General features: G+C 48.7%; 6 protein-coding genes across 6 annotated transcripts; 3 read left to right on the top strand and 3 right to left on the bottom strand.

Annotated features, from left to right (window-relative positions):
- Window positions 1–511: 511 nt before the first annotated feature.
- On the bottom strand, window positions 512–1789 carry PFICI_06809 (uncharacterized protein; the record flags this gene model as incomplete). The annotated part of the gene is made up of 1 exon (XM_007835390.1): window positions 512–1789. The coding sequence occupies one exon, from the start codon at window positions 1787–1789 to the stop codon at window positions 512–514; it is 1278 nt and encodes a 425-aa protein (XP_007833581.1).
- A 1100-nt stretch (window positions 1790–2889) lies between these two features.
- PFICI_06808 (uncharacterized protein) lies at window positions 2890–4248 on the top strand (the record flags this gene model as incomplete). Its single annotated transcript, XM_007835389.1, has 1 exon — window positions 2890–4248. The coding sequence occupies one exon, from the start codon at window positions 2890–2892 to the stop codon at window positions 4246–4248; it is 1359 nt and encodes a 452-aa protein (XP_007833580.1).
- A 992-nt stretch (window positions 4249–5240) lies between these two features.
- On the bottom strand, window positions 5241–6367 carry PFICI_06807 (uncharacterized protein; the record flags this gene model as incomplete). Its single annotated transcript, XM_007835388.1, has 3 exons — window positions 5241–5636; window positions 5687–6071; window positions 6171–6367. The coding sequence occupies 3 exons, from the start codon at window positions 6365–6367 to the stop codon at window positions 5241–5243; spliced, it is 978 nt and encodes a 325-aa protein (XP_007833579.1).
- Window positions 6368–6951: 584 nt separating this feature from the next.
- On the top strand, window positions 6952–8460 carry PFICI_06806 (uncharacterized protein; the record flags this gene model as incomplete). Its single annotated transcript, XM_007835387.1, has 2 exons — window positions 6952–7080; window positions 7195–8460. The coding sequence occupies 2 exons, from the start codon at window positions 6952–6954 to the stop codon at window positions 8458–8460; spliced, it is 1395 nt and encodes a 464-aa protein (XP_007833578.1).
- Window positions 8461–15684: 7224 nt separating this feature from the next.
- PFICI_06805 (uncharacterized protein) lies at window positions 15685–17136 on the top strand (the record flags this gene model as incomplete). The annotated part of the gene is made up of 4 exons (XM_007835386.1): window positions 15685–15838; window positions 15894–15953; window positions 16007–16734; window positions 16807–17136. The coding sequence occupies 4 exons, from the start codon at window positions 15685–15687 to the stop codon at window positions 17134–17136; spliced, it is 1272 nt and encodes a 423-aa protein (XP_007833577.1).
- Window positions 17137–17685: 549 nt separating this feature from the next.
- On the bottom strand, window positions 17686–22752 carry PFICI_06804 (uncharacterized protein; the record flags this gene model as incomplete). The annotated part of the gene is made up of 14 exons (XM_007835385.1): window positions 17686–17902; window positions 17968–19033; window positions 19088–19203; window positions 19259–19330; window positions 19397–19520; window positions 19568–19957; window positions 20012–20174; window positions 20228–20805; window positions 20867–21001; window positions 21055–21255; window positions 21325–21637; window positions 21698–21921; window positions 21972–22491; window positions 22546–22752. The coding sequence occupies 14 exons, from the start codon at window positions 22750–22752 to the stop codon at window positions 17686–17688; spliced, it is 4326 nt and encodes a 1441-aa protein (XP_007833576.1).
- Between the last annotated feature and the right edge of the window lie 1230 nt (window positions 22753–23982).

Genomic DNA, 23982 nt, shown 5'->3' with positions numbered 1-23982 from the left:
AAGTTATTAAATTATGAAATTTTTTTAAAAAAAAATCAATTTTTTCTCTTTTTCTCTCTCTTTTTTTTTCCTCTTTTTTTTGTTTTTTCCATTTTTCTTTTTGTTGAAAAATCCCAAAAAGGGGGGGGAAAGGCAAAGGAGGGTGGATTTTTGCTGCTGTAAATAGAGTGATTTTATCCAAATCTTGGTTTTTCAACAGTTTGCTCTCTGGTGCTCCGTAGCAGGCTGCCCCAGAGGACAAAAACTATCACGCTGCTGGCCCCAGTGTGGTACTTTGGCGCTTCAGATTGCCTGAAGCGAACGGTTGAGCCCCCTTCAATAGATTACATTGTGGATAATATGATGATCCGAATTGAGGGGGTAGACGCAGTACCGTGCGGAAATGCCTATTAGAACGAACCAGAAAACACACAATGCCGTTCGCTACCAGAGTCAATCGCTGAATGGCTAGGTAGTATTGAGGTACTTCTCTGCCAGGACAATGGGTGACTCTACACGAGCTCTTTGATTATCATGCTGAGGAGCTATCTATGGTCACTGTTTCGACAGTACACCCGACTATTGTCTGCTCAGCATCACCATCAAGCCACCTTGAAAGCCACTCCAGAGCCACGGGCGCAACCGCGACAGACTCGGCCTCATGACCACCAACGGTGTTTCTCTGATATAGAACATCGGCATATGCCTCACAGTATCGCTGTATCTGTGAGTCTGCATATTCAATATTGCAATTTTCATCATTGATCCCATGGTACGCAAAAAGTGGCATTTGAGGCAGACCGTGATACGTCGGAAGCGCATTATTTCCAATCACCCACGCAATCTCCGGAACCGTAAGGATGTCGCTCCCGTTCACAAAGTACTCGAAAATGTCTTGTCCTGAATAGGCCGCGGTAAACTCGGGAGCATTGTAGTGAAGACAGGCGAGAAAACTCGTGGCGTTGAAAGGACCCTCGGTCTTGAGATTGCTGACGAGAATGTCCCGGGCCGCTGGGAAGTCGGCTGTCAGACCGAGGAACAGTGACACGATGATGCCGGCACCGCCGCAATTGTTGAAATTGTATACCACTGATGTGAAATTTGATGGCAGGCCACCTATTGCTGCGCCGGCAAAGTTCAGTTCAGGGGCGTATGATGCTTGGAGCTCAGCAGCAAAGTAGCTCGCCAGAGCACCGCCCGAGTACCCCCACATGGCATATCGTGCATCATCCCAATGAGCCAGTTGGTTCTGGCTCAAGACGGCTCGAGTTGCGTCCAGAATGGCGTGTCCCTCTCGAGGCCCCGTAAAGAATGCAGCATTTGGTCCTTCAAAGTCGGGAACACTGACATACCAACCACGGCTGAGAGCTTCTGCGACATAATCCGCGGGAGAGGGATCCGCCGCCGTAGCGTAGAGAGTCGAGAGCAAATGACTAGGACTAGCGTCCACATCTGGCGAGTTGTACGGGATCTGGTAAGACAGCAGGCGCGAGGTCGAATTGGCTGGAATCAGGGCAGAGTCGGGAATCAGCAGAGTCGTCACTGCCCAGGAAGGCTGATACTGAGCATCGGTTGATCTGTAGAGTATGTTGTAGGCGGCAGAGCAGTTGACTACGGCTGTAATGTTGCTCGGATCTGTCCGAATGCGCAGAACCGTGCCTGGTGCCGAGGTCTCAAAACCAGAAGGTGGAACGTAGAAAGGGTCCTCGCTTGGAGGGAGAGGCGTTGATGAATTGGATGCTTGAGCCACAGCAAGCCATGATAGAAGAGAGACTTGGATCACAGCAGAAATGTTCCTTCTAGTCCACATGATTGCGAAATCAGATATCATCAAGAATAGGATATGTGAAACAAAACAAATTTTGGGAACAGGATCGCAGTCTTATACTGGCATCTGCTTCCGGCCAGGCCCAAAGTAGGAATGATTTCTATTGGGACCGAAGCCAATCAATCTTGGATATTGATTGGCCCAGTACATGAAGTGAGAGGATATAAGCACAATCTGCTCAAACTAGCGCATGAGCAGTAATGAATACTCCCATTGTGTTGACGAACATTACAGAAACGAAGGAATACTAGCGCTATAAAGAATGCGGGCTAGAGTCAATTTAGCCAATTGAATCCTGCTTATACAGATTTGATGTTAGAATACCCGGGTATATCATGCTCATGATTTTATTCTGCACCGTTGGTGTGTCACGTAATCCTCCATTTTCCGCATCACATCAACGGTTCCGGGGTTAAGAGAAAAGGCAAAAACGCGAGTACTATCGTGGGAAATGGTAGCAGCAGCAATGTATCACTGCTTTTTTTCTTTCTTTTTCTTTTCCCTAGAAATAGGAAAAGGGCAACCAACACCATCAGCCGGTCTCACCTAGGCTCTCTCTATAGGTGTAGATGTGGTATGCCATCAGGATAGCGACAAGCAGATTCTAGCAGACATTTTCTCCAAAGAGCTGTTTGCAAAGCTTGGGAGGTAAAAATTACCGCCCTTGACATGGTCGAGGCTGAGAATTGACCGAGATGGAGAAAATGAAGACAGCATACATATGTCATCAATGTATCTTGATAGGCAGGCGACAATGCAACGTACCCCGCGGGCCACCTCCGCCTGCAATAGACTTTGATACCCCAACAAATCAGATCCCGTAACTAGTGAGCCTTGGGCAGACACACATGATCTGATGGCTGCAATGTATTGTTTGTCGTACGGGAGCCTTGTAAGGCTGAAATCGCCTGGCTAGTTCGCGAACCAGCATACCAGAAAGACCTGTCAGGCTGCGCCTCTTTGTGAACAATCTAAAAACAGGAACCGCCCAGCAATCACAACAGTCGAGAGCGTATCCTTGTTGGACCAAGTCTTGATTCATTGCAGCCTTCATTTTCTCTTTTGGTCTATTCATGTCTAAAATGACAGACGAGAGACGTGGCCCGTCGGAAAATGAGAGGCTTGCAAATGAGATACAACGAGAGTGGTCTTTCAAGATAGCGCGATTCCCCGAAAATGCCATGGAAAGACTGGGAATCGTCAATCTCCTGCTAATCGCCTTAGAGGTCTTGCTGATTGTTTCCAACAATGTCTTACCTCTGGGCCTTTGGAAATCGTTTATTCATGACTCCTCCCACTACCGCGACAGATTCAACAAGGCAGTCTTTGACCAAACTGACGGGAGCATTGATTTCACCAAGATCCAATCCTACCATCTCTGGAAAGGCCTTGTTGTCCCCAGTCTCATCGGAGTCTCTGCCTATGTCATCACCGCCATACTCTACTTGCGACCAGAGCTCTACCAGTGGAAGCCAGATCTTCTTCAACACTATGGACACTTGGTGGCCGAGTCGCGCTTGGGACGTTGGATACCCACCAAATGGCTCAACTATATTTTCAATTTGTACGAACGGAGACACGTGGAGTACATGTCCAACACCATCCAGCCCGCTGATCGCAGACACGTCGCCCTCCAGGATCGCGTCGAGTTTACGAGAGTGGTGCGCCAGGTTGCCATCAATCTACTCATTTCCATCTTTGCCATTTCATTGATGTGGATCGTTCTGCTTCAGGCCGGGGTTGATACACAACACATACTTGTACTCCCCAAGTCCTACGTCCCGCCAGTCCAAGGTCTAGTCTGGTATCTGATCAACGACATGTTTTATTTTTACCCGCACTGGATCGCTCATACAAACCCCCACGAACAGAAGAGGCTACAAATTCCTCAATCGCTCTACAACATCCTGCACAAAAAGTTCAAGGAGTCGCACCGTCTACACCACCGATGCAAAGCCAACATTGGCATCGCAGCTTGGTATTGCTCGGTCGCGGAGCAGATGATATTCAACCTGTTCCCCGCCCTTCTCGGTCCCGTGTTGACGCAGGTGCTCGCCAGGGCAGCCGGCGTCGAGAAGATCTGGGGCACGCATCTCGTCACTCTCTACGTGTGGATCGCAGCCGCAGCGTCCAGCTCGGTCATGGCTCACAGTGGATACAGATCCATCTGGAACGACCCGGGCAGCCATGACCTACACCACGAACGGGCGTTTAATCCCAAGACGGCGTGCAATTTTGGCACCTTGGGGGTGTTTGACTGGCTGCATGGCACTGCCGACAAGCTCCCGGCCGAAGAAACGCGCAAGTGGCAAGGTCAACGCGATCGGCAGGCTGCCCTGAACAAGGCGGCCAAGAGATCTGGAATCGAGCTGACAAAGGAGCAGAAATCGATCATTACACAGCCAGTCCATGACCAGGACTGGGTTCGTAAAGATGTCTGATTTAAATGCTACGCTCTTTCACACTGGTATTTATTTCGATAATTACCAAGCGATACGGGCCTTGACTTGGATAGGGAGGGAGGGAGGAAAGGGAGGGAGGAAAAGGAGGGGGTTTGAAAAACAAAAAGGAAAAAAAGGAGAGAGAAGGAAACTTGGGGAATCGAACAAAAAGACTGGGGGAGGGCGGACCCAGCCAGGGAGAGAGTTAGAAATACAAGATTTCTAGGCGCGGAGCGAGTACCACTACACCATTGTGACCTGTGGTTTGTTGGTTGTTGAAAGCGAATGCTTTGATTCGGGTTATAAAGGCAGAATCTTTTGACAGGACACAAATTGTCACTTCATATTTTTTGTCCAAGCCTCAGGAATCCAATGTGTGGCGGCAGCTTTATGGTTTGGAGGCGACAAGGCTTGTTGGACGCTACGAGTAAATCGTACGAGTACGAACGTGGAAAGACGATGGCACTGCATTTGCACTGTAAAGGACCGAATAGAAGATGGCGGACTGTGAACTTTATCGTGTCCTTTGGCGATGGTGCATCAAGCATTGCTCATCAGCCTCTCTTTCCAGCAGCTCTGCCAAATAGTACTTCAAGTTCGATTGAGATCGTTCGACTCAATTCATTGCATACAATTACATGTAATCACAACATACCTTCTAGCTTATGGTACCACCCTAGGTAATGTATCCAAGTAAAGTCCTCAGGGGTATGAGCGCCGTTGCCGGTCGCAGACATTGTGGCATTTAATGTCTGCCTGGATCAACTTTAGTGGCTCCCTTCAGCGTCAAATTTTCCACTTGATGACATGGCCGTACTCTAAAACTCACTGCCATGTCAACGATGTCGCCGCCCTCCCTGCCCGGATGCGAACGACTGATTGAGCGCAGGTCTGACAATAAAATGCCAGGGCCGAGTTGCGCGCTGTCCCATGCATATGGAGAGAGTCTGATCAATGTCGAGTCTGTAAGAGAGTTTGGCACGCTGCAGATCCTATCTTCGCTTTGCCACAATTATAACTGCTCGTACAACTCCAGATGCGACAAAGAACTTCAAGACTTTTTGAAAAACTCGATATCTCGTTAGTGCGATCCCATAAGTAGACAGGCTCTCGGCTTGACGGTCAATGAAATCGACAAGGCCACGAAAGACATGAGGCGTGACGTCTCGGGTCTCGATCAGTTCCGGATCAAAGCCTGCTCCAACAAGCTGGGCTCGATACTCGGCCAATGGTAGAAACGTGCCCCACGGGCACTGAGATGCGACGCCGATTGCCTGTGCGATGAGCCGCTGCGCCGGCGTGGCCTTATCGCTGAGGAGAAGATCAAAGGCCATGATCGAGGCATCGAGTTCCGCAGCCGCGTAGCGAAAGAGGGGGATACGCGACGGCTTGAAGTGGTAGAAGCTATCCAGTCCTAGGACCCAGCGCTCAATATTACACCCGCTTTCTGGGCCAGCAGCGTAGAGTGAATCGCTGAGCTCCATGACGAGGGCTGTGCAGCGTCGGCCAAGGATATCTCAATCGAAGCAACACCAGCTTTGGATTCAAGTTCATTGTCTTTGAGTCTTGTTGCGATGTTGACTTGTGCTTGGACATTTGTCAAACCAACATAGTGGAGATTTCTACCTGCGCTGCCGAGGAGCTGCACAAGGGATTTGGTCTGATCTCCGCACCCAATGCCAAGATCGAGTACTGCCACATCGGTTTTCGCCCGCCGGGTACCGGCAGTTGGCGGCAGCAGCCCAGCTGTGCTCAAGACTTCCTCAAGCAACCTCTGGCATGCTTCATCAAACTGATGGATTAGAGCATTGTCTGTGGTTTTCCTGCGTCACCCAATCAGAAACAGATGGACTAGTTGCGGGAAGCACAGATGCCAGAGGTCCAAGTTGGCCAGCTTTTTCGGACTGAACTAGAAGACATACCAATATCCCATATTCATCCACATGGACGTGGGCGGCAAGCGAATATTGAGCTTCCAGTGATCAACATTATAAATATCAGATCGCCGAAAGCTAAGTGCAACAGAGGCAATGACAAGCAAGGCTGTCCCGAAACCAATCGCAAAGCAGGTCAAGTCGCGAAATGTTGACCCTGGGGCCGCCAGAGCAGAAGAGGACATCACGTTGAAACGTCTTATACCGCCGAGTATATGATTATACACAAGTACTTGGTCGATTGGAAACTTTTTGAAACCAGATCCGTGCTGCCATCTATGATCTCAGTCAACTAGGGACATTGAATCGAGCCAATGAGGTCTTCGTCACATGTCAGCGCACAGTCTTCTGGGGCGTGTTCATTGGGGAGAGTTCGCGACAGTGGATGCACCTTTGCCCCTTTTCGAATTTATTGTTCCATTCTTTTCTCCATTTCGTCGTTATGCTCCGGCTAATTCGTTTTCCACTTTGGGCAAGTATACCGTTGGTGATCGCGCAACACTAGCTGGAATCTAACGAATCGCCAGCAAGTCTGGGCAATTAGCGACTCCGCATCTGGCACCTCGGCCCTGAAAGGTTTTTAACGATGTGGAATTGAAACAGAAAAATTAAGACCAGGCGGGATAGAGAAACAGTCCGCAGCCCGGGCACGGTTGGGGTGTCCATGAATTGCATTAACTCCAACCGCGATCTATAGCATGAACAAACTTTCTCCCATTTAATAGACTTTTATACGCCGGAAAAGAGGTGACCTATATATGTGCTCGCCATGGGGCCCCGTCCCTCCAACTCACAGACGCCAGTCGCAGTCGTCGGCACTGGCTTAGCTGGTCTCGTAACAGCTTATCTTCTTCACAATGACCCACTCCAACGATTCCACGTTACCCTATTTGAAAAGGTGAGATCTTGAAGGATCAATAAGCTCTTGAAATCCCCTATATTCGCAGGCCTGAGCCACCCATATGAACTTCTTCTTGGCTTGGATCTATTTCAAAACTGACATGCTGTCCAGCAAGATCAAATTTCTTTAAGCGCTGCGTCGGTGACGCTCGAGGATAGCCATGGCCGCCGCGACATTGTCGACGTGCCCGTGCGCGCCTTTGCGCCCGGCTATTATCGCAACCTGAAGGCCATGTTTGATTTCTTTCGTGTCCCATACGAAGCGCAAAAGTTTTTGTATGCCTTTTCCAGTACATCGCCACGCAAGGGCGACACGCCGCCCTACTATATCCATTCGTCCAATCTGCACCGCTGGCCGTCCCGTCCAGAGGGGACATCATTCTTCAGCATGTTGGGACAAATTGTGTATCTGGGACTCTGCTTGCTGTGGTTGACGTTATGCTGCGCACTCGTGACCCCGCAGCGCGATGAGAGCCTCGAGGCATATCTCCAACGAACTCGCATTCCCGAGGGGTTCACCAAGCATTATCTCCTCCCCCTTATTTCAAGTGTGGCGACCTGCTCGCATCAAGAACTCTTGCGCTTTCCGGCTCAGGATTTCGTAACGTATAGGAATCAAATACTCGGGAGCCAGCATTTTTGCCTGGCCAATGGCATTCAGGATGTGCAGCAGAAGTTGATTGCAGGAATCGACGTCCGGCTGGCAACCGAGGTGGGCAAAGTTACGCCAACCGACGGGCAAGTGAGACTCCACTGGCGGACTCGAGGCAAGGATGGAACGGAAAAGAGCGGCAGTCGGGACTTTGCAAACGTGGTGATTGCGACTTCGCCCGATGTTGTTGGGTGGCTGGTTCCGCATTTGGGAGACATCATGGCCAAGATGCCCACCACTCAGGTCAAGACGTGCGTTTTGCAGCCCACGGGAGCCCGGGCAAAGCTTTCAGTGGTGAAGAATGTTTCGAATGTGCCCGAAATAAGGACGGAGCGACGTGCGAACCGGGCTGTTACCGGTACTCATCTCATTGCTCTCAAGACGCACACCGAGTCTCCTGCGTGGACAGAGGCGCACCAGCTCTCCCCGAGCGGCGCCTGTGTCGCGGTCAATGCGCCGGACGAGGAAGATCGATCAACTGCTGTCTTGGCCAGGTCTCAATTTGTACGAACTTTGCGGACAGTCGAGAGTCGGGGATTGACGAACCGTTTATTTGGCGAAATGGTGCAGAAAATGGGCGAGCCCGTCGAACCGGGCTGGACCAACGGAACTGATGGTATTTGGCTTGCCGGATCTTGGTGTTGGGATGGAATGGTTCTGTTGGAGGGTTGTGTTGTCTCTGCTGCGAGGATTGCGACCCAGCTCGGCGTTGAGATTCCTTGGTAGGTTCATTGCGTCTCCGTACGACGGCTGGGTACATTGGAGGATCTAAGAAGTGGCGGCTTATAATTATTGAATATTTGAATATGTGACAGACAATGGCAATCTGCCGAAGTTTGACGTCTTGTATAAATGTCCAGTACGTGCCGTTGAAATAGTGTCAAGAGTATCGAAATGTCCCAAGGTAGGTATTGTCCCCTAAGAAAATACTATATTCGACTTGATATCCAAATCCCAATAGTCGTCCCAAGAACGTGGGATGATTGCATGGGTGTGACTAAGCAAGGAGTTGAATTTGCAGCTCTACCATTGGATGGCAGATGGCATCCAGCACGTACTATGATATGACAGGTACGGAGGTCGCTCCGAAAGTTCACGGACAGCTCTCAGTGGGGCCAATGACTTTCGGGAATGACATCCGTACAGTGATTGCCCAACCGTTCGGCAATACCCGCGCGCTTCTTACGATCAACTCCACACTTTGCACGCGGTAGGTTGACGACATGTCAAGTTTATATCAGACTAATAGTTAGCTTTTCTACACTGCGGACTCAATATCGCGTCTTGCGACCTCAATCAGGTTTGTATACCCTATGGCACCGCTGTTATACTCATTCATCGTCACCGATTGAGCATGCGGGGGATATGAGGATATGTGGAAGGCGATCAGGTCACAAGATGGGATGGCTTCGCGTGAGGAATATCCTGCCAGCGAAATTGGTATCGTCCACTCAAAATTATGTACATAGATACCAACTGGGGGTTTGATCAAGTGAGTTGGGGTTGATGGGTAACCGCGGGTTTGAAGGAGTCAAGATGTTGTGCGATAACGAGAAGAATTTCATCAATGCGGTATTATGCCAACATATTACATGTAAGATGTATAAACCTCTTTCGCATACATTTTTAGATATATTTATATACTTGATTCGTCGAAGAGGACTATGCTTTGCACATAACGGTCTCGTTACGCGGAGCTACAAAGCGGTCTTGATCTAACATTCAAGCCACTAGTTATATGGAGTATTGACTAACAGTGTTCCAGTGACATACATTGTTGACTTTTGTATTCATTCAATTTATGCATATTCATATAGCTCATAACGGCTGGAAGTTTATGTCTCGCTCCAACCCAGGACTTGCTTTATGCTCAGCCGCAATATATGTTTGAAATCACCACACCATACATGCCGGAAAGAAAATTGCTTCTCAGATCGAGAAATCGCGATCAAAACTGCAAGATAAATGAAGAAGACGGATGTTGTTGGCAAGAAATTTGAGCAAGCATGTTGGCAGCCCGGAACAATCCCGCATTATGCAGGCGACATGTTGGTGTTAGAGCCCGCATTTCCGACCGCAAGTAGCAGCGCGTAGGACTATTCAGCGGCGCCTAGATTGTTGGAACGCGTATTTTGACGCGATTTTGTACAAGTGAGATGCTTCTACTTCGCGACCGAGCGCGTTGGTAGGCAACTGCTGTAAGAACAACCCCCGTATTTGTTAGTCTCCAGGTTCTGGATCTCCTCTCAAGGCAAACCCCTGATCAGAAATTTTTTCTTTCGCGACTAGATTATGAGCTGTCGACTCTGCATCACTTCGCGCACGGGTAAGCTTGCACGTTAGATAGCCGCAGGACCTAGGGCCGGTCCGGTTCAGGGGGTCGAGTTCGGATCGACATGAATTTTGACATTGTACAACTAGAACAACGTTTTGCTTCAATGAAAAGCTTTTCCAACGCTTGGTAGGGGGGGATTATTCACTTATAAGCAGGGCGTAGCTAGGTACAGTAGTCGGATTCAGTGTGCGTTGTTAATGCCAGGGGTTAAGGTGTCCCTTCATTCCGGAAGGGGCGAAATCTTTTATTTCCGCTGCTACTTTCGTACTCGGCAAACCCACTGATTCCAGAAAAATCTTTCATAATGATGATAGACTCCTCGGATATTCGAGACTGCCAGGCGAGCCAGGTAACAGACATAGCAAGGAGTGCGGAAGTCAAACAGACATTGCTCGCAGGCAATTACTAGGGTCTGCTGCCGATCCACACTCATAATGACAGCGGATCGATTCCCCGTTGCTTCAACACAAGGAACTGTGCAAACAGCAGATACTCCAAATGCCACATAGAGTCGGGTTTCTGATGCCAATTACCTCGAAAGCTTGGCCGAATTGGTAGTGTCCCGCCGACGCCCATGTCTTCTACCAATGAGCTTACAGCTCCGCAGTGAAAACACACAAAGTGTGAAACAAGGCGTTCTGTTTTGCCGCCTGCCCACGCTTTCCATAAGGCAACCAAGTTCGCCATTTCCGTAATTTCTTGCAGGAGTTCCCCTTATACCCATGTCTTTCAATGGAGACCCTCTACACGCCAAGATGACGTCTGAAGCCAGTGAGTTTCTGACGGGAAGGCGATCTTTTGTTTCGTCGCGTGAGGCAATCGCCAAGTCTCTGCCCGATTTTGGCGGTGAGTGAGACGATAGCAGCATGACTGATCCCGCCTTTGGCTGAAAGCCCGCTGATCTAGGTATGCACGAAATACACACGCCGTAATCAGGGAGCAATAACAACATTATACCCCTTGCTATAGATGCTTTCATATCCCGTACAGACTAGCATCCTCCCAAGCCGCTTTGAACTAGAGACTTCCAACCGAAATCAGGCCCATATTTGCTACAAACTCTGAGTCTTGTCGGAGCAAGGGCTCATCTCATTTGTACGTTATTTAGAAATGGCTAGAATGTGACAGAATGGAGCTTTCACTCGAATGTACCCCAGCCAGCGCCCAGGTTCCGGGAGTGAGTTCCGGGTTGACATTTGGGCGGGCTCGCATGGATGTCTGATCACAAATCTTCGCTATCCAGACCGAAGCCTAGAGTCTCACCTCCACCGCCTCGTTCGTCGACAGAGAGCCATTCAAACTGGTTGGACATATCCTCGCCCGGAGCAGGATAATTTTATTCCTCTGTTGATGTTGATATGTAGCCGGAAGCTTGCTTCCCTGGGGCCACGAGAGCCACTCGCCCTTTGAACGCTGTCACATACACATGGATCGTCCGGAAAAAGAAAAGAAAAAGGCGTTCAGCAGGGCCCTCCAAGCATACCGAAGGACCTCCAAACACAAGGTTTCTCAGGAATCGCGACCGGCTTCGTTCTGACCCTGCATCAATTCAAGCGCCACTAAGGGGAGAGCGTTGCAATCAATGATCAAGGGTGCTGCATACATGAGTTCTCAGGTACGTTAAAAAAAAAAAGTTGAACCAGGAGGAAAGCTTCTGCAAATAAAATCAGTAAAAGGCACAACGAAGCGTCTGAGCGTACATGGGCTCGGCGCCTTGTTTGATTTTATTTTATTTTATTTTATTCTTTTTTCTTTCGTCTGCTCCGCTCATTGCCTGGGCATGGGGACCATGCTAGTCCACCGAACTTTTCAAGCCAGTCTTCGATGTGTGTAACAGTATATTCTTGCTAGCCGATTCTAACCTTGATGGAAACCTCGAGGAGGGAATTTCCCACCTCTCCACTCCCAACCAAGCAAAGAAAAGAGGTGTATTGTGGCTGAACCTTCTTGAGTGCTACGGCGATTGCGAACATTTCTTATCACCATCTTTCATTGGACGAATAGCGCTTAGTATCATTGTTTCTGCCACCAATTCTATCAATTTTCACTACATGAAGGCCTGTCGTCCATGCCATTGAACCATCATTTGAACCCTTCGCTACATGAGAGCCACGCTTTCGAAACACAGATCATGTTCGGACTTTACCACCTTGCTTCTTCTTCCCCTTCTTGGGCTTGTCTGAAGAACTTCCATTCTTGTGTTGTTGCTTTTGAGAATCCTTCTTCCGTGGAACTTGAGAGATGGCCCCTCCTGGTGGCATGTTCGTGGTCGGGTTACGTACAGATCGTGGTGATCTTTCGTCGCGTGGTGCAACCACGATCCCCTTCTTGCTGATAAATAAAGTTCAGTGTGAGTTTGATGAAGATTGAACTCGACTTGCTTGAAGTACCTTTCTTTGCCGGAGCTACAGCAGTTCAGAATTTCCATCTTTTCTATCACGTAGTATAACAGAGACAGAAAGAGGAGGGGTTGATGGAGGGATAGATAGATCAATTGATCCACGAGATCTTCGATGAAAAATTGGGAACAAGAGCAAGCAACGAGTAGAGCTTGGGGGAGAAAAATCACTGATGAAAATTTGGAAGTTCCTACATCGGCATTTTATAGTAGAAGTAGCCCATGGAAGCTCTAAACACGCCCGTCGAGGCCGTATACGGTCTTTTCTGGGACGGGGCCTTTACACGCCATCGACCCCCGGCCGACAGACGCCCGGTCGCTATGTATTACCCACCAGCATGGACAATAACTTTCCTTTTGGCACATCTTACCATGAGAACTAGACCAAATTGCCTATATCCACACGTACCTAGTGCTCAAGAGACGTGCAAGAAAAACGAACGACGCGTTTCCAGCATCATTTCGCGTTGTCGCCCCCATAGGCTTTGGTCGGTCCATCCAGTCGTCTCAATCGCAGCTAGGCCCAGCAGGCGGGGTCTGCTGGCTGTGAACGCCAGCCAACCCGGGTGCCTGACAACTTTGTTTGCCGCGTCCCCAATCTGTTGCGATCTTGAAAACTTCTGGATGCTCATTGCCTCCAAACAGTCGGTGAGGATACAGATTCACCACTCTGGAGACTTTTCAAACCTCGTGGCTGAACGTTCTATGCGACGACGCTTCCGGCGGTGACGCTGCTGCGATGAGGATTCAGCACTCTCGGTGCACTTCGGTGGCCTTTTCGTCGTCCTTCTCTTCCTCTTTCCCTCCAAAGTCGTGGTATCTTCCAATTGGCAGAACTCTGAAAGATGGAATCTTTCACTGCTTTCCCCAAAGAATCTTCAGGTAAACTTGCTCGGACCCTGCGCTTGACGACAATGCTAACATAGAAAGCAGTGCCGCTGCCTTTCGAGCAGATCCTCCGACATTGCCGCATCGACTGATAACAGATTCCAACCGCTGTCATTTCAATGCTATTGACTCGTTCTGCTTCGCGGCGAATTAAGATCGCGATCGAGCACACCCGTACCAAGCGACCCCTTCGCCGACAGCCTGATCAATGGGACAGGCGTGCCTGTGAACCATGAGGATCGAGGGCGGGATCTAGCATCCTCATAAGAACCCACCTTGACCACAATCATTTTGATATCCGTGCAACAGGTAATATATATCACAATAGCATGGCATCAGCTTCGACAGACCTCAGACTGTTCACGTGACATTTCCGGGCAAGACCCCGGGATATTGAGGCAGACGGAGCGGCAGAGGCTGCCGTTATACGTCGCTTAGCGCACATGCAACCGCGGCCCGGGGCTCGTACAGGTGGTCGAAATACCGAATCCTGCAGCGCTAGACACCTGCCAATGCCATGCGCTGCCCACCTCCCCATGCTGGGCAAGGGGTACCTACTACCCATGACATAGGGAAGCCGGGCCGACAAGCTGTTGGGCGTTATTCGTTTTCCGGGCAGCACAGGCTATGTATGCAGTGTACTTGAAGCATGACATGGATGGAGTCAAGCAATACCGGTTGTCTGGTTCTGTGAGGTCAAACATACCTCACCAGCCTACTTTGATCATTGATAGCTCTATCGTCCAAAACGAAACAGCATTCAATTCGATTGCACTGATTATGTGCCTGAGTACCCGTAAAGGTATGAAGCCTAGGCATGTTACTCCAGTGCGAGCTGAATCATGACTTGAGTGGACACTGGGGCAACGGAATCGTGGCATACCTTCTTTGTGGTGGGGAGATGGTTAGAGCCTGGTGGACCTTGGGGCACTGATCTGAGTCCTGACGATGTTTTGGGGGTAGAAAGCTTGGAAGATGGCAGTCTCCACAATCCGACGATGTGCTCCTCCATCACAACCCGCCTTTGTTCCCGCGCACACGTCTTCACTTGCTAAGGATAACATGTGAATATGTCCGAATGTCTTGTGCGCATTGGCATGAGTCTTTACTGTCTACTTTACTTTTATCGTGGACATACATACTATCTCCCCCCCACGAAACAACACTCATCGATGGGACTCGATATTACTTTGGGCAGGGATAGGTTGGGCACAGGGGCGTAAATGAAGCTTGCAGAGACGCTGCGATCTGTACAGTACTTCGTACTCCATGCAAAGACAGATGTCGCACCCACGAGACCATTTGTACCCTGCAATGTCTCGAGCCTCGCATGCCTCGCGGTCAAGAACAACATCTGGGAATACCACTCAGCTTCGTCGCTATACTCTGTAAGACTGTCCTATGCGCCGTCGGATATGTACAAATTTTCTTTGTATAGTTGATAGCCGCCGGGCCCGCTCGTGTCATGTAGGAATGCATCAGCTTGTGGCTTATCTCACTGTCCCCGCACCGGGAATGGCAGCAGAAATGAAGGTGGCCACTACAATCGTGATTGTCCCATTTATCGAGCCTTTGGAGCATGGTGACGTTTGCTGGCGACAGGGGTGCCATTTTGCAAATGAACTTGGTGGGTTCATGGAGCACGGCAATAGAAGATAGAGATAATTTACTACCATCTATAATTCCCTTTAGTGACTGAACTTTTTATTACAATAGCTTTCTGATTACGGTCAGTCAATACACACTCTCCTGCTGGTTCTTGCGATGTTATCAAACCAAGCTGCGGTTACTATCACCACAAGGTATGCCAAATATGTTCGTGACATCGAGTACAGCCCAACTCATTTCTTGCCGCCTCCAATGCAGTAAGGCTGCCCTCGCAAAACTCTGGAAATAACTATTGGATGCGACATACACCAAATATAGCACGAGCAGTCTTGCAATTGGTTCCGATAGTATGGACCGTCGTGGCGGGCCGCTGCAACCTCTCTCATTCTCGGTTGCTCCTTGCAGTGAGTAAGAGGGTCTCATCACCCAATTGCACTACATCTGACCACGAGCGTCATGTCGCTCAACCCCTCAGCGATGGAGTCGCTACACCCTCTCTCCGCAAAACAGCGTCAAGATCATCTTGAGCCGTGAACTCGCATAGCAGACCGGTGTGGCCTGGTTTTGCTCATTGTAAACCATGCTATATTCGCCTGATTGTGACAGACCACATGATTAATGGTGCGGCTTCGCGTTGGACATAAAAGAGCAACAATGTGGTCCAAATTTTGCATACTCAGCACATCACATTCCATAATCTTATGAACACGGACATAACACCATGAATCAAGCAGGCCTCGCCGAGCAAGGTGCAATCCCTCTGCCATCCATTCCAGCACAAGAAACAAGCCAACGTGAGCTATTGTCGTCCTCTCCAACCGTCCCCAGTGTTTCGGAAGAGCATACCTCTACCACAATCCCTGCTCCAAGAACTGGTAGGCCTGAGAACTTACGCTTTCTCCCGTCGATCAACTGACTGAAGTATGACAGAGAATCAAGGAAACACAATCAGTCAGACGAGCCAATCAGGCGCTCCATCAACGCAGCAGGGTAAGGCTATCAATTATTCTCTCGAAGTCTTATCACCTAATGTGTTTCATCAGGTGCTAAACCGCCAATTGGCTGGCCGACCATAGCTGCCAAACAATCCAGGCAGTATAATACGGGCAACTTGCGAAAGTTTGACGTATTGAACCGAAGAGTCCTTGTGGACGACCAGACCAAAATATGGGCTCTGGAGAAGATTCTGCATGAAAAAGATAATGAGGACGCACAACATAATTTGGACGGGCTGACAAAACTGCCTTTCAATCCAGCAGATCTCGTTCATACAGGCTGTGTCGCGGCTCATCAACATCTGCATCTTCGTTCAACGCAATCCTCCTCTCGTGCCAGTAGCGAGCAGTCGGAACAATCAGATGAAGAATTCTCGAGGCAGCCATCGGAGCAAGCTTCGAGCCAGACCTCGGGATCTTCTTCTCCATATTCGTGTCCCCAATACACAAAAGATCAAGTCATGGAAGCACTGTCCTACAGATTGACAAAGTACTGTATGAATTGCCATATACCCTTCCAGACCTTGAGGACCCGCTTGACAATTGCTAACTACAAAGACTTGCTCATGATTCTGTCCAGACACGTCGAAAGTCTGCCAAGAGTTAGTAGCTACTCTTACAAGAATTTCGAAAGCTTTGTTGGAAAAGATTCTCTGGAAGGCGATGCTTGGAAGGCCCTGATGGACGAAGAGGAGGACTTCATTACGACAAGAAAAGACATGGTGCACGAGAAATTCGAGTGGCTCATGCATGGACAGCCGAGATTTGGGCTTGATGTAAGCCATCCAATTACCAAATCCTCCAGCTTTCTCCCATCCACCATTACTCAAAAACTAAACTCATTTCAGAAAATCTTCATGGCAATATTCCGACAGAAGGGGAACTCTACGGATTCTGATGACAAGAATAAATACGTCAGTCCCAAGAAACTGGAAATCTTTACCAAGATCATCATTGGGCTGTTCTGCATGGGGATGCTGGTGGGCCCGGTCGGGATACTGTTGCTCGTGCCGCTTACCGACGCGCAGTCTTTTGGCCTCGTCGTTGGTTTCAGCAGCGTCGTCGTGTTTGGACTCAGCGGCCTGGACAGCTTCTACGCGACCCTGGTAGCGTTTAGCACATACACGGCTGTTTTGGTCACGTCGCTTTCAAACCTGTACCAGGCTCGAATTCATTGAAGAGGACTGTCACATTTCTTTCCGGCAAGGATCGAAACGACCAGGGAGTCAACATTTACACTTCTGTATTCTACTTGAAGTATCGGTTGCGCTTACAAAGTCATTCATTAATCAATTCAGGACCTCAACTGGAGGGTACGGAGCACCAGAGAGCAAACTGTTGAAAAACCGCGATTTAAGCCTTATACGCTTACTCCTTTGTGGCTATAATAAGAAAGTTATTAAATTATGATATTAAAAAAAATTTCAATTTTCTCTCTTTTTTCTTTATTTCTTTTCTTATCTTCTTTCTCTTTTTCTTTTTTGTTGAAAAATCCCAAAAGGGGGGGGGAGGCAAAGGGGGGTGGGTTTTTGCTGCTATAAATAGAGTGATTTTATCCAAATCTTGGTTTTTCAACAGTTTGCCCTCTGGGCATCCGTAGGAGGGTTGGTTTGTTTGCAAATGACGGTCGATCGTCATGACCACCGAACCTCATGCCCAGGAATTCGTTGTTGCATAGGACTAGAAAATCTATTAACTCAGGCACACCTATCTGTTCAAATGCACGTCTATGACTCTTGTAGATCCCACAACGTCTTGAACAAGCCCCCATTTTCCAGTAATGCAGTTGGAGATCCCACTTCGGCCACCTTGCCGTCCTTGAGCACAACGATCTTGTCAAAGTCTGCCACTGTCCTCAAGCGGTGCGCAACCACAATCGTTGTCCAGTTCGCAAACTCCTTTCTCAACAGGCCTTGAATGACTTCGTCCGTTTGGTGATCCAGGCTGCAAGTTCATAGTTAGCAAACACGTCGTCTGAGCAGCAGATGCATGTCCCAGTGCAGACTTACCTGCTCGTCGCCTCGTCAAGCAGCAACACGCGGCTTTGCCTCAGCATGGACCTCGCTAAACAAAACAACTGCTTTTGTCCGGCGCTCAGCCAGTCGGCATTAAAGTCGGCGTCAAGGCCCCCTTTGTCCTGTATAACCGAGAGCAGCCCAGTCTTTTCCAAGGCAGCCAGGAGTTCATCATCTTCCACGCCAGATGCCGGATCTAGGTTATAGCGCACCGTTCCCGAGAGCAGCAATGGATCCTGAGGCAGGGTCACGAGTCTCTCGCGTAGTGTGTCAATTTCCAGCGTGGACGTTTCGATACCATCGATGGTCATGGTGCCTCCCATCGGCTCGTACAAGCGGAGCAAGAGGGCGAGTAGTGTCGACTTGCCACTTCCAGTGCGTCCACATATTGCGACCTTTTCACCAGGATTAATATCCAGATCAATCCCATCCAGGACGGTATGTTCGCCAAATTTGGCGCTGAGCTGAGAAATGGATATGGCACCTTGACTGGGCCATTGTGGAGGTGGCTCGTCTGTGCCTTCTTTTTCTCGTGCAGTCTCTTCCGTGTACTCTCTAATACGAGTAATTGCGCCTAGTGATGTTTCCAACTCTGTCCAAAAAATGATGACTTGCGACATTGTCATTCCGAAGCTGCTCAAATTTGTCAATGCAACGCCCAAGAGTCCAGGCTCGACTCTATCCCTGAGACCGACGGAGAGTCCCACCAGCAATACCCCCAAGCCGGCAACGGTCAGCTCGAGCACCATCGTAAGCCATCTCTGAACACAATAAAGGAGATAGAAGGGGCGCTGCGACGTGTCCAGGTGCTGAATGTGCTCATTATACGACTTTTCAGACCATGAAAACGCTCGAATCGTGGTGAGTCCGGCAAAGGATGAGATGAAAAAAGAGTAGACTGGCGACTTGGTCTCGAGGTCCAGCAGACGAAGCTGCCGTAATGTTCTGAGATAGAATTTCTGTATGAAGAACAGTATCACGCCGAGAAATGGTACAACGACAGCAAGGTAGCCCGAGGAAACGCAAGTCAATATGATTTCGCCAACAGCCGCCACAAACACTAGGTTATAGCATCAGTTTGCCATCCTGTTATCGTATGTCAAGCATAACTCACTTTCAGAAGTCTGCATCATGGCGATTGGCAGGGGAAAGTCAACGAGCGTCATGTCCTGACTGAACCTATTGACCAGCTGTCCAACGTCGGTCGAGACAAAGTATGACATGGGCGCACTGCAAAAGGTGGTTCAGTCTGAAGTTGGGTGAGTATTAGCCGAGTTGGACTTACTGCATTGTAACCTCGAGTATCGCCCAGTGCAGCTGTTTAGCAGACCTGGGAATAATGCGAAGCAAGAAGAGTCTAATCAAATGCAAATTAGTGATCAAGAATTCGTTGTCATTGTTCAACTTTTTCAGTAAGTCTCACGCAAATTGAGTCATCATTCCCGCAATGTTCAATACACAGAGCAGAACGTATATACCGATCCACTTCGCTGGATCCTCTCTAGGGTTTCTGGCATTGGCGGCAGTCCAAAAGTTGAGCCATAGTGCTACGGGCCGTTAGCGAATAATCTTCCTCTTCAAGGTAGGAACTTACGTTGAATGATGCGACATGCTGTTTGAAAGACAATCAGAGAACAGAATACGATAAAGGTAGTACTCATGAGCGAGCGCAGATAGTAAGGCAAAGAGCTGTTGACTTTGCCCCTCTGCTTTTCCTCTGCTGTGGCAGAAGCCTCCTTGTTGCTAGGCATCAACTGAAGTTTCTCGTGGGTCTCCAAGTCGGGTACTTCTTTGGTTTCTTCAAGTGACTCGGCTTTTGTTGGAATGTCGTTTTCGTCCTCACTTTCCTCGTCGGAGCTATTTCGAAACTGAAGACTGCGAATATAGTCATCTGATTCTCTGAGCGTTTCAAATGTCCCGTAATTCTCAAGTGTTCCACCTTCGCTCAGTACAATGAGTCTATCGGCATGGGGAAACCATTGCGCTTTATGTCATGGTTAGCGAGCATCATTACATCAAAGCCGAAGGTCTTGCATACCGTTATGTGTAGCCATGATTACCGTGGTACCTCTTGTTCTCAACAAACCATTTCTCCCCAGTAAGGCAGAAAAACACTTGCTCGAGGTATCAGCGTCAAGGCCTTTCATGGTGTCATCGAGAATGACCAGTTTCTTGCCACTGTAAACAGCTCTTGCTAGGGCCTGGATTCTTGTCAGTACTGCATGTCTTGAGCAATGTTCGATGCGACACTGACAATTCTTTGCTTTTGTCCGCCGCTCAGTGAGATCCCTTGAGTTCCGACCAAGGAGAGATCGCCTTCGGGCAAGTGACTCAGATCTTCGTCAAGTTGACATGCAGTCAGGACTTTCTTGTAGAATTCTTCCCTGTAATCAGAAAATCCTACTATGTTTTGTCGAATGGGAAGATTTAGGATCCACGCGTCTTGGTCACAGTAGGCGATATTATCCTGACCCGCAACATCAATGGTGCCGCCGAGAAGATATGTCTCTCCGAGGATGCTCTTCAACAAAGTCGATTTTCCTGAAGCGACCGGTCCCACCACCAAAGTTAGTGATGAAGACAGGATTTCGGTATTGATATTGTGAATCGTGGCATTGTCCTTGTCCTCGGCCCATCCGAATGTGGCGTTTTTCAAACTAATAATAGCTGCATCTGGCTTCTGGGAGTCTGGTGGCGCGCTACCGTCTCTGGTGACTGTACGTTTCCCAGTCCGATATTCTGATCTCTTCTCAAGGAGAAGGAAGGCTTGGATTCGATCCAAACAAGCCAGCGATTGAGCAATTTGACCGAGAGATGTGACCAGCAGTGCCACTTTGCGGAAATGACGGAATTAGAACACAATCAATGTGAGTATACAGTGAAGATTACACACCTGGCATCATAAGAATACTGAGTAGACTCAAAGAGGTGAATGCTTGGGTAATTCCGAGTGTGCTCCCGGAGATTTTCGCGACAATCGCGTAGACGGTAAAGGTCACGGCAGAAATTGAGAATATGGGCAGCATATCTGCACAGATGTCAGCAGTTTCATTGAGCCATAAGCCAGCCGAATATACTAACTCATGGCAATGAGGAAAATCTGTAGCTGGCGGAACTTCTTGGACTCTGCTAACTCGAACTCTCTCAAGCTTTGTATTTGCTTTGCGAGCGCTCTGCTCAAGCCCAGCATTTTAACCCCCTTCATGGTACCGAGAATGTCGGAAGTAATGCCGACACGCTTTTGGATCGCGGCAATCCACGCCTTCTGGCGGACGGGCACCGCTATGAATGAGATTCAGTGCATTATTCAATGGTACCCATTGCCTCGGGGATCAAATAGGCAAGACTTACACTTGGCAATAGCCCCAGCGCCCAATGCGGACAGCAGAGCAACGACCAACGGGGCCACGCAGACGGCGCCGAGTTGTATCCCAAGAATATAAAGCCCAATTCCCACCTGTACCACATTCGGCACGAGGTCGACCAGCCAACGGCCAGTCTGGCAGATTCGATCCACATCCGTGCTCATCAGCGTCAGCGCCATGGACGAGTTGTTGCTCTGAGCTCGCACGTTGAGCATATCTCGATAGATGATTCCCACCAAAGCGCCACGCACTTTTACCATGAGTCGATAAACGAGAAAGTTGAATATTTGATCTGAGATCTGCAGAATGGGTTTAGTCTACCAAAGAATAAAAACGGTTCTGGGGGAGGCAAAACGGACCGCTATGCCGGTATAAACAATACCCCAAGCTCCAATCAACCCATATCCGTAGCTCGGAGGTAGATTTTGATGATTCATAATATAGTTTAGAGTAGTTTGAACTAGAAAGGGCTTGGCCATGGTGAATGCTATGTGAAACGAGCGAGGAATCCAAGAAATCAGCATCTCCATGCCAAAGTTGGAGATGACGGCAAGAGACAAGCAATGTTTCCGCGATTTCTTTGCTGCAAGGAGTCAGTCTAAAAGTTCCGACCATAGAAAGTGTGATTCTCACCCCCATTCCATGTATTCTGAAAGGCTTGTGTTAGATCAGCACCGCTCAAATCCTGGTCGAGGGGAAACAAATCATCGAGAGCTAGATTCTTCCTGTAGCCGGTAAGCAGGAGAGGATTTAGCCAAGACAATAGTGCACGACCAAACATGCCCGATCTCTCGAGCGGTGTTGCGGTCGACTTTTCACTGGCATGTCGGTGCTTTGGTATGGATTCCAGCGCCAGAATGACAAGCTTCAGAAGCAACACGACTGTCATTAACGAGGCCGTTATGGTGTTATCATCAATCAACCACTGAGTCCGTACACGGGCTAGATCGAGCAAAGCCGTAGAGAAGAAATAGAATTGGTTGATCATGGAAGGTCGAATGATCAGATTATGTTCCAGGTCTGAGAGAACCGCTAAACTCAGGGTCGCGACCAGTGCGCAAACCCGTTCGGGCAGTGTAAGGCGAGTATGCGAACCATGACTCCAAATGGCGGCGAGTGCAAGTTGAAATATGACGAGAAGCAGGAAACTGGTCTGATCTGGTGTAAGTCTTGTTTTCTAGATGACTGCGACGGTCGAGTGGCTAACCAATTTCAATGCGCGTGCCAATGACCAACTGATGACTTTTGACCTTTTAAATATGGTAGACGCGCGATATGCGCAGACGATAATGGCGATGACAGACGGAATCAGGCTGAAAATGCAATCTTCAAATAACAGAGTAAAATCAAAATTGTGACAGTCAGGTCCGGGTCCCAGCGCGGGACCAAAATCCTCGTCTTTGCATCTCTTCATGAAGAGCAGAATTGCCGGTCGTTGGCGTTGATACTCTCTTGACCACTGAAGATTATGATCAAGCTAGTCTGAAGTTTGAGTTACCCTGTTGTGTATATACATGTAGACAGAACAAGTAAGAAATCTCGTATGTACCTTGTATCCGAATGGTCCAGTCCCGAAGCCGACTCTCGACCTCTAATCGGCAGGAGCCTGGTCAAGATTGCAGGGATCTTTCAGAAGCTCTTGCTGATATATAATCAAGACCGTCTTTTAGATTCAAGGGGCCATTAAGGCAGCCATTTACGGTATCAGGCATCCCATCATTCATGAATGTGTCCAGGCCTTTCACTACTCCGCTTCAACATTATCCCGTATTACTTACTCGCGGGGCAAGACCGATTACCCCAGACCGTGGTTACACACACAAGTCATTTGCTCCAAAATATCGAGGCAGGCAAGGTCTTTTTTTTTTTTTTTTTTTCCCTTTTTGCCGCCTTGGAAAGTTATTCGCTTCCACCGCACACGTCATATACTAGTACAGTTATGCTTCGTGTCACAATAAAAGCGCACTTGCTTGTAATTTTTCCTCAGCTGATGTCCTTTCTTCATTGTGAAGCCAAGCCTTGACCGCCAGTATCAGAAGTGCATTGCAACTCCGTGGCCTAAGCACCGAACTCCGGTCGGAATTGGAATGCAGCGCTAACACCGCATGTGGTGAGTATACTTCCTGTTAGAAAGGAATAGCGGCACCCTCCTATCGTCCAATCAATAGAACACCAGAGGTGAAAACACAATTCCCCTGAATTCAAATTCCACTTTTGAAATGCTGTGGCGGCTTCATCGTCAAGAAAGGAAAAGATATTCTCGGTCGGTTTCCTGAGTCTTGCATTTGGCTACCATCTCTTTCTCCTTTGTCCATTTGAAGTTTAAGAAGTGAGACAAACCCTTTGTCTCACTGAGCAAAACATGTGTGCAGCTCAAAAGTCCGTTTTCATTGCAAAGGGACAAAGCAAACCAGATAGAACAATCGGTGTCTCTCTACTTAAGTCGCCATAATTTATCATGATGACAATGTCTCCATCTGCATATCTGATAGTATCCCTGGTTGGTTGCTCTAATCGCGCTGATTTTGGAAAGAGAATATTTTTCTTTATTGCAACGGAACTCATTGCGTCACGTAGCAAAAAGTTGTAGACAAGCGAACGCCTATACGTAGCTAGTACAAGACTTATCCCGACGTACACCATC

This window comes from Pestalotiopsis fici (assembly GCF_000516985.1).
Source record: "Pestalotiopsis fici W106-1 unplaced genomic scaffold PFICI_Scf_4, whole genome shotgun sequence".
Classification (NCBI taxonomy): domain Eukaryota; kingdom Fungi; phylum Ascomycota; class Sordariomycetes; order Amphisphaeriales; family Sporocadaceae; genus Pestalotiopsis; species Pestalotiopsis fici.
Note: the sequence above shows the minus strand (reverse complement) of the source record. Positions and strands in the feature narration are given on the sequence as shown.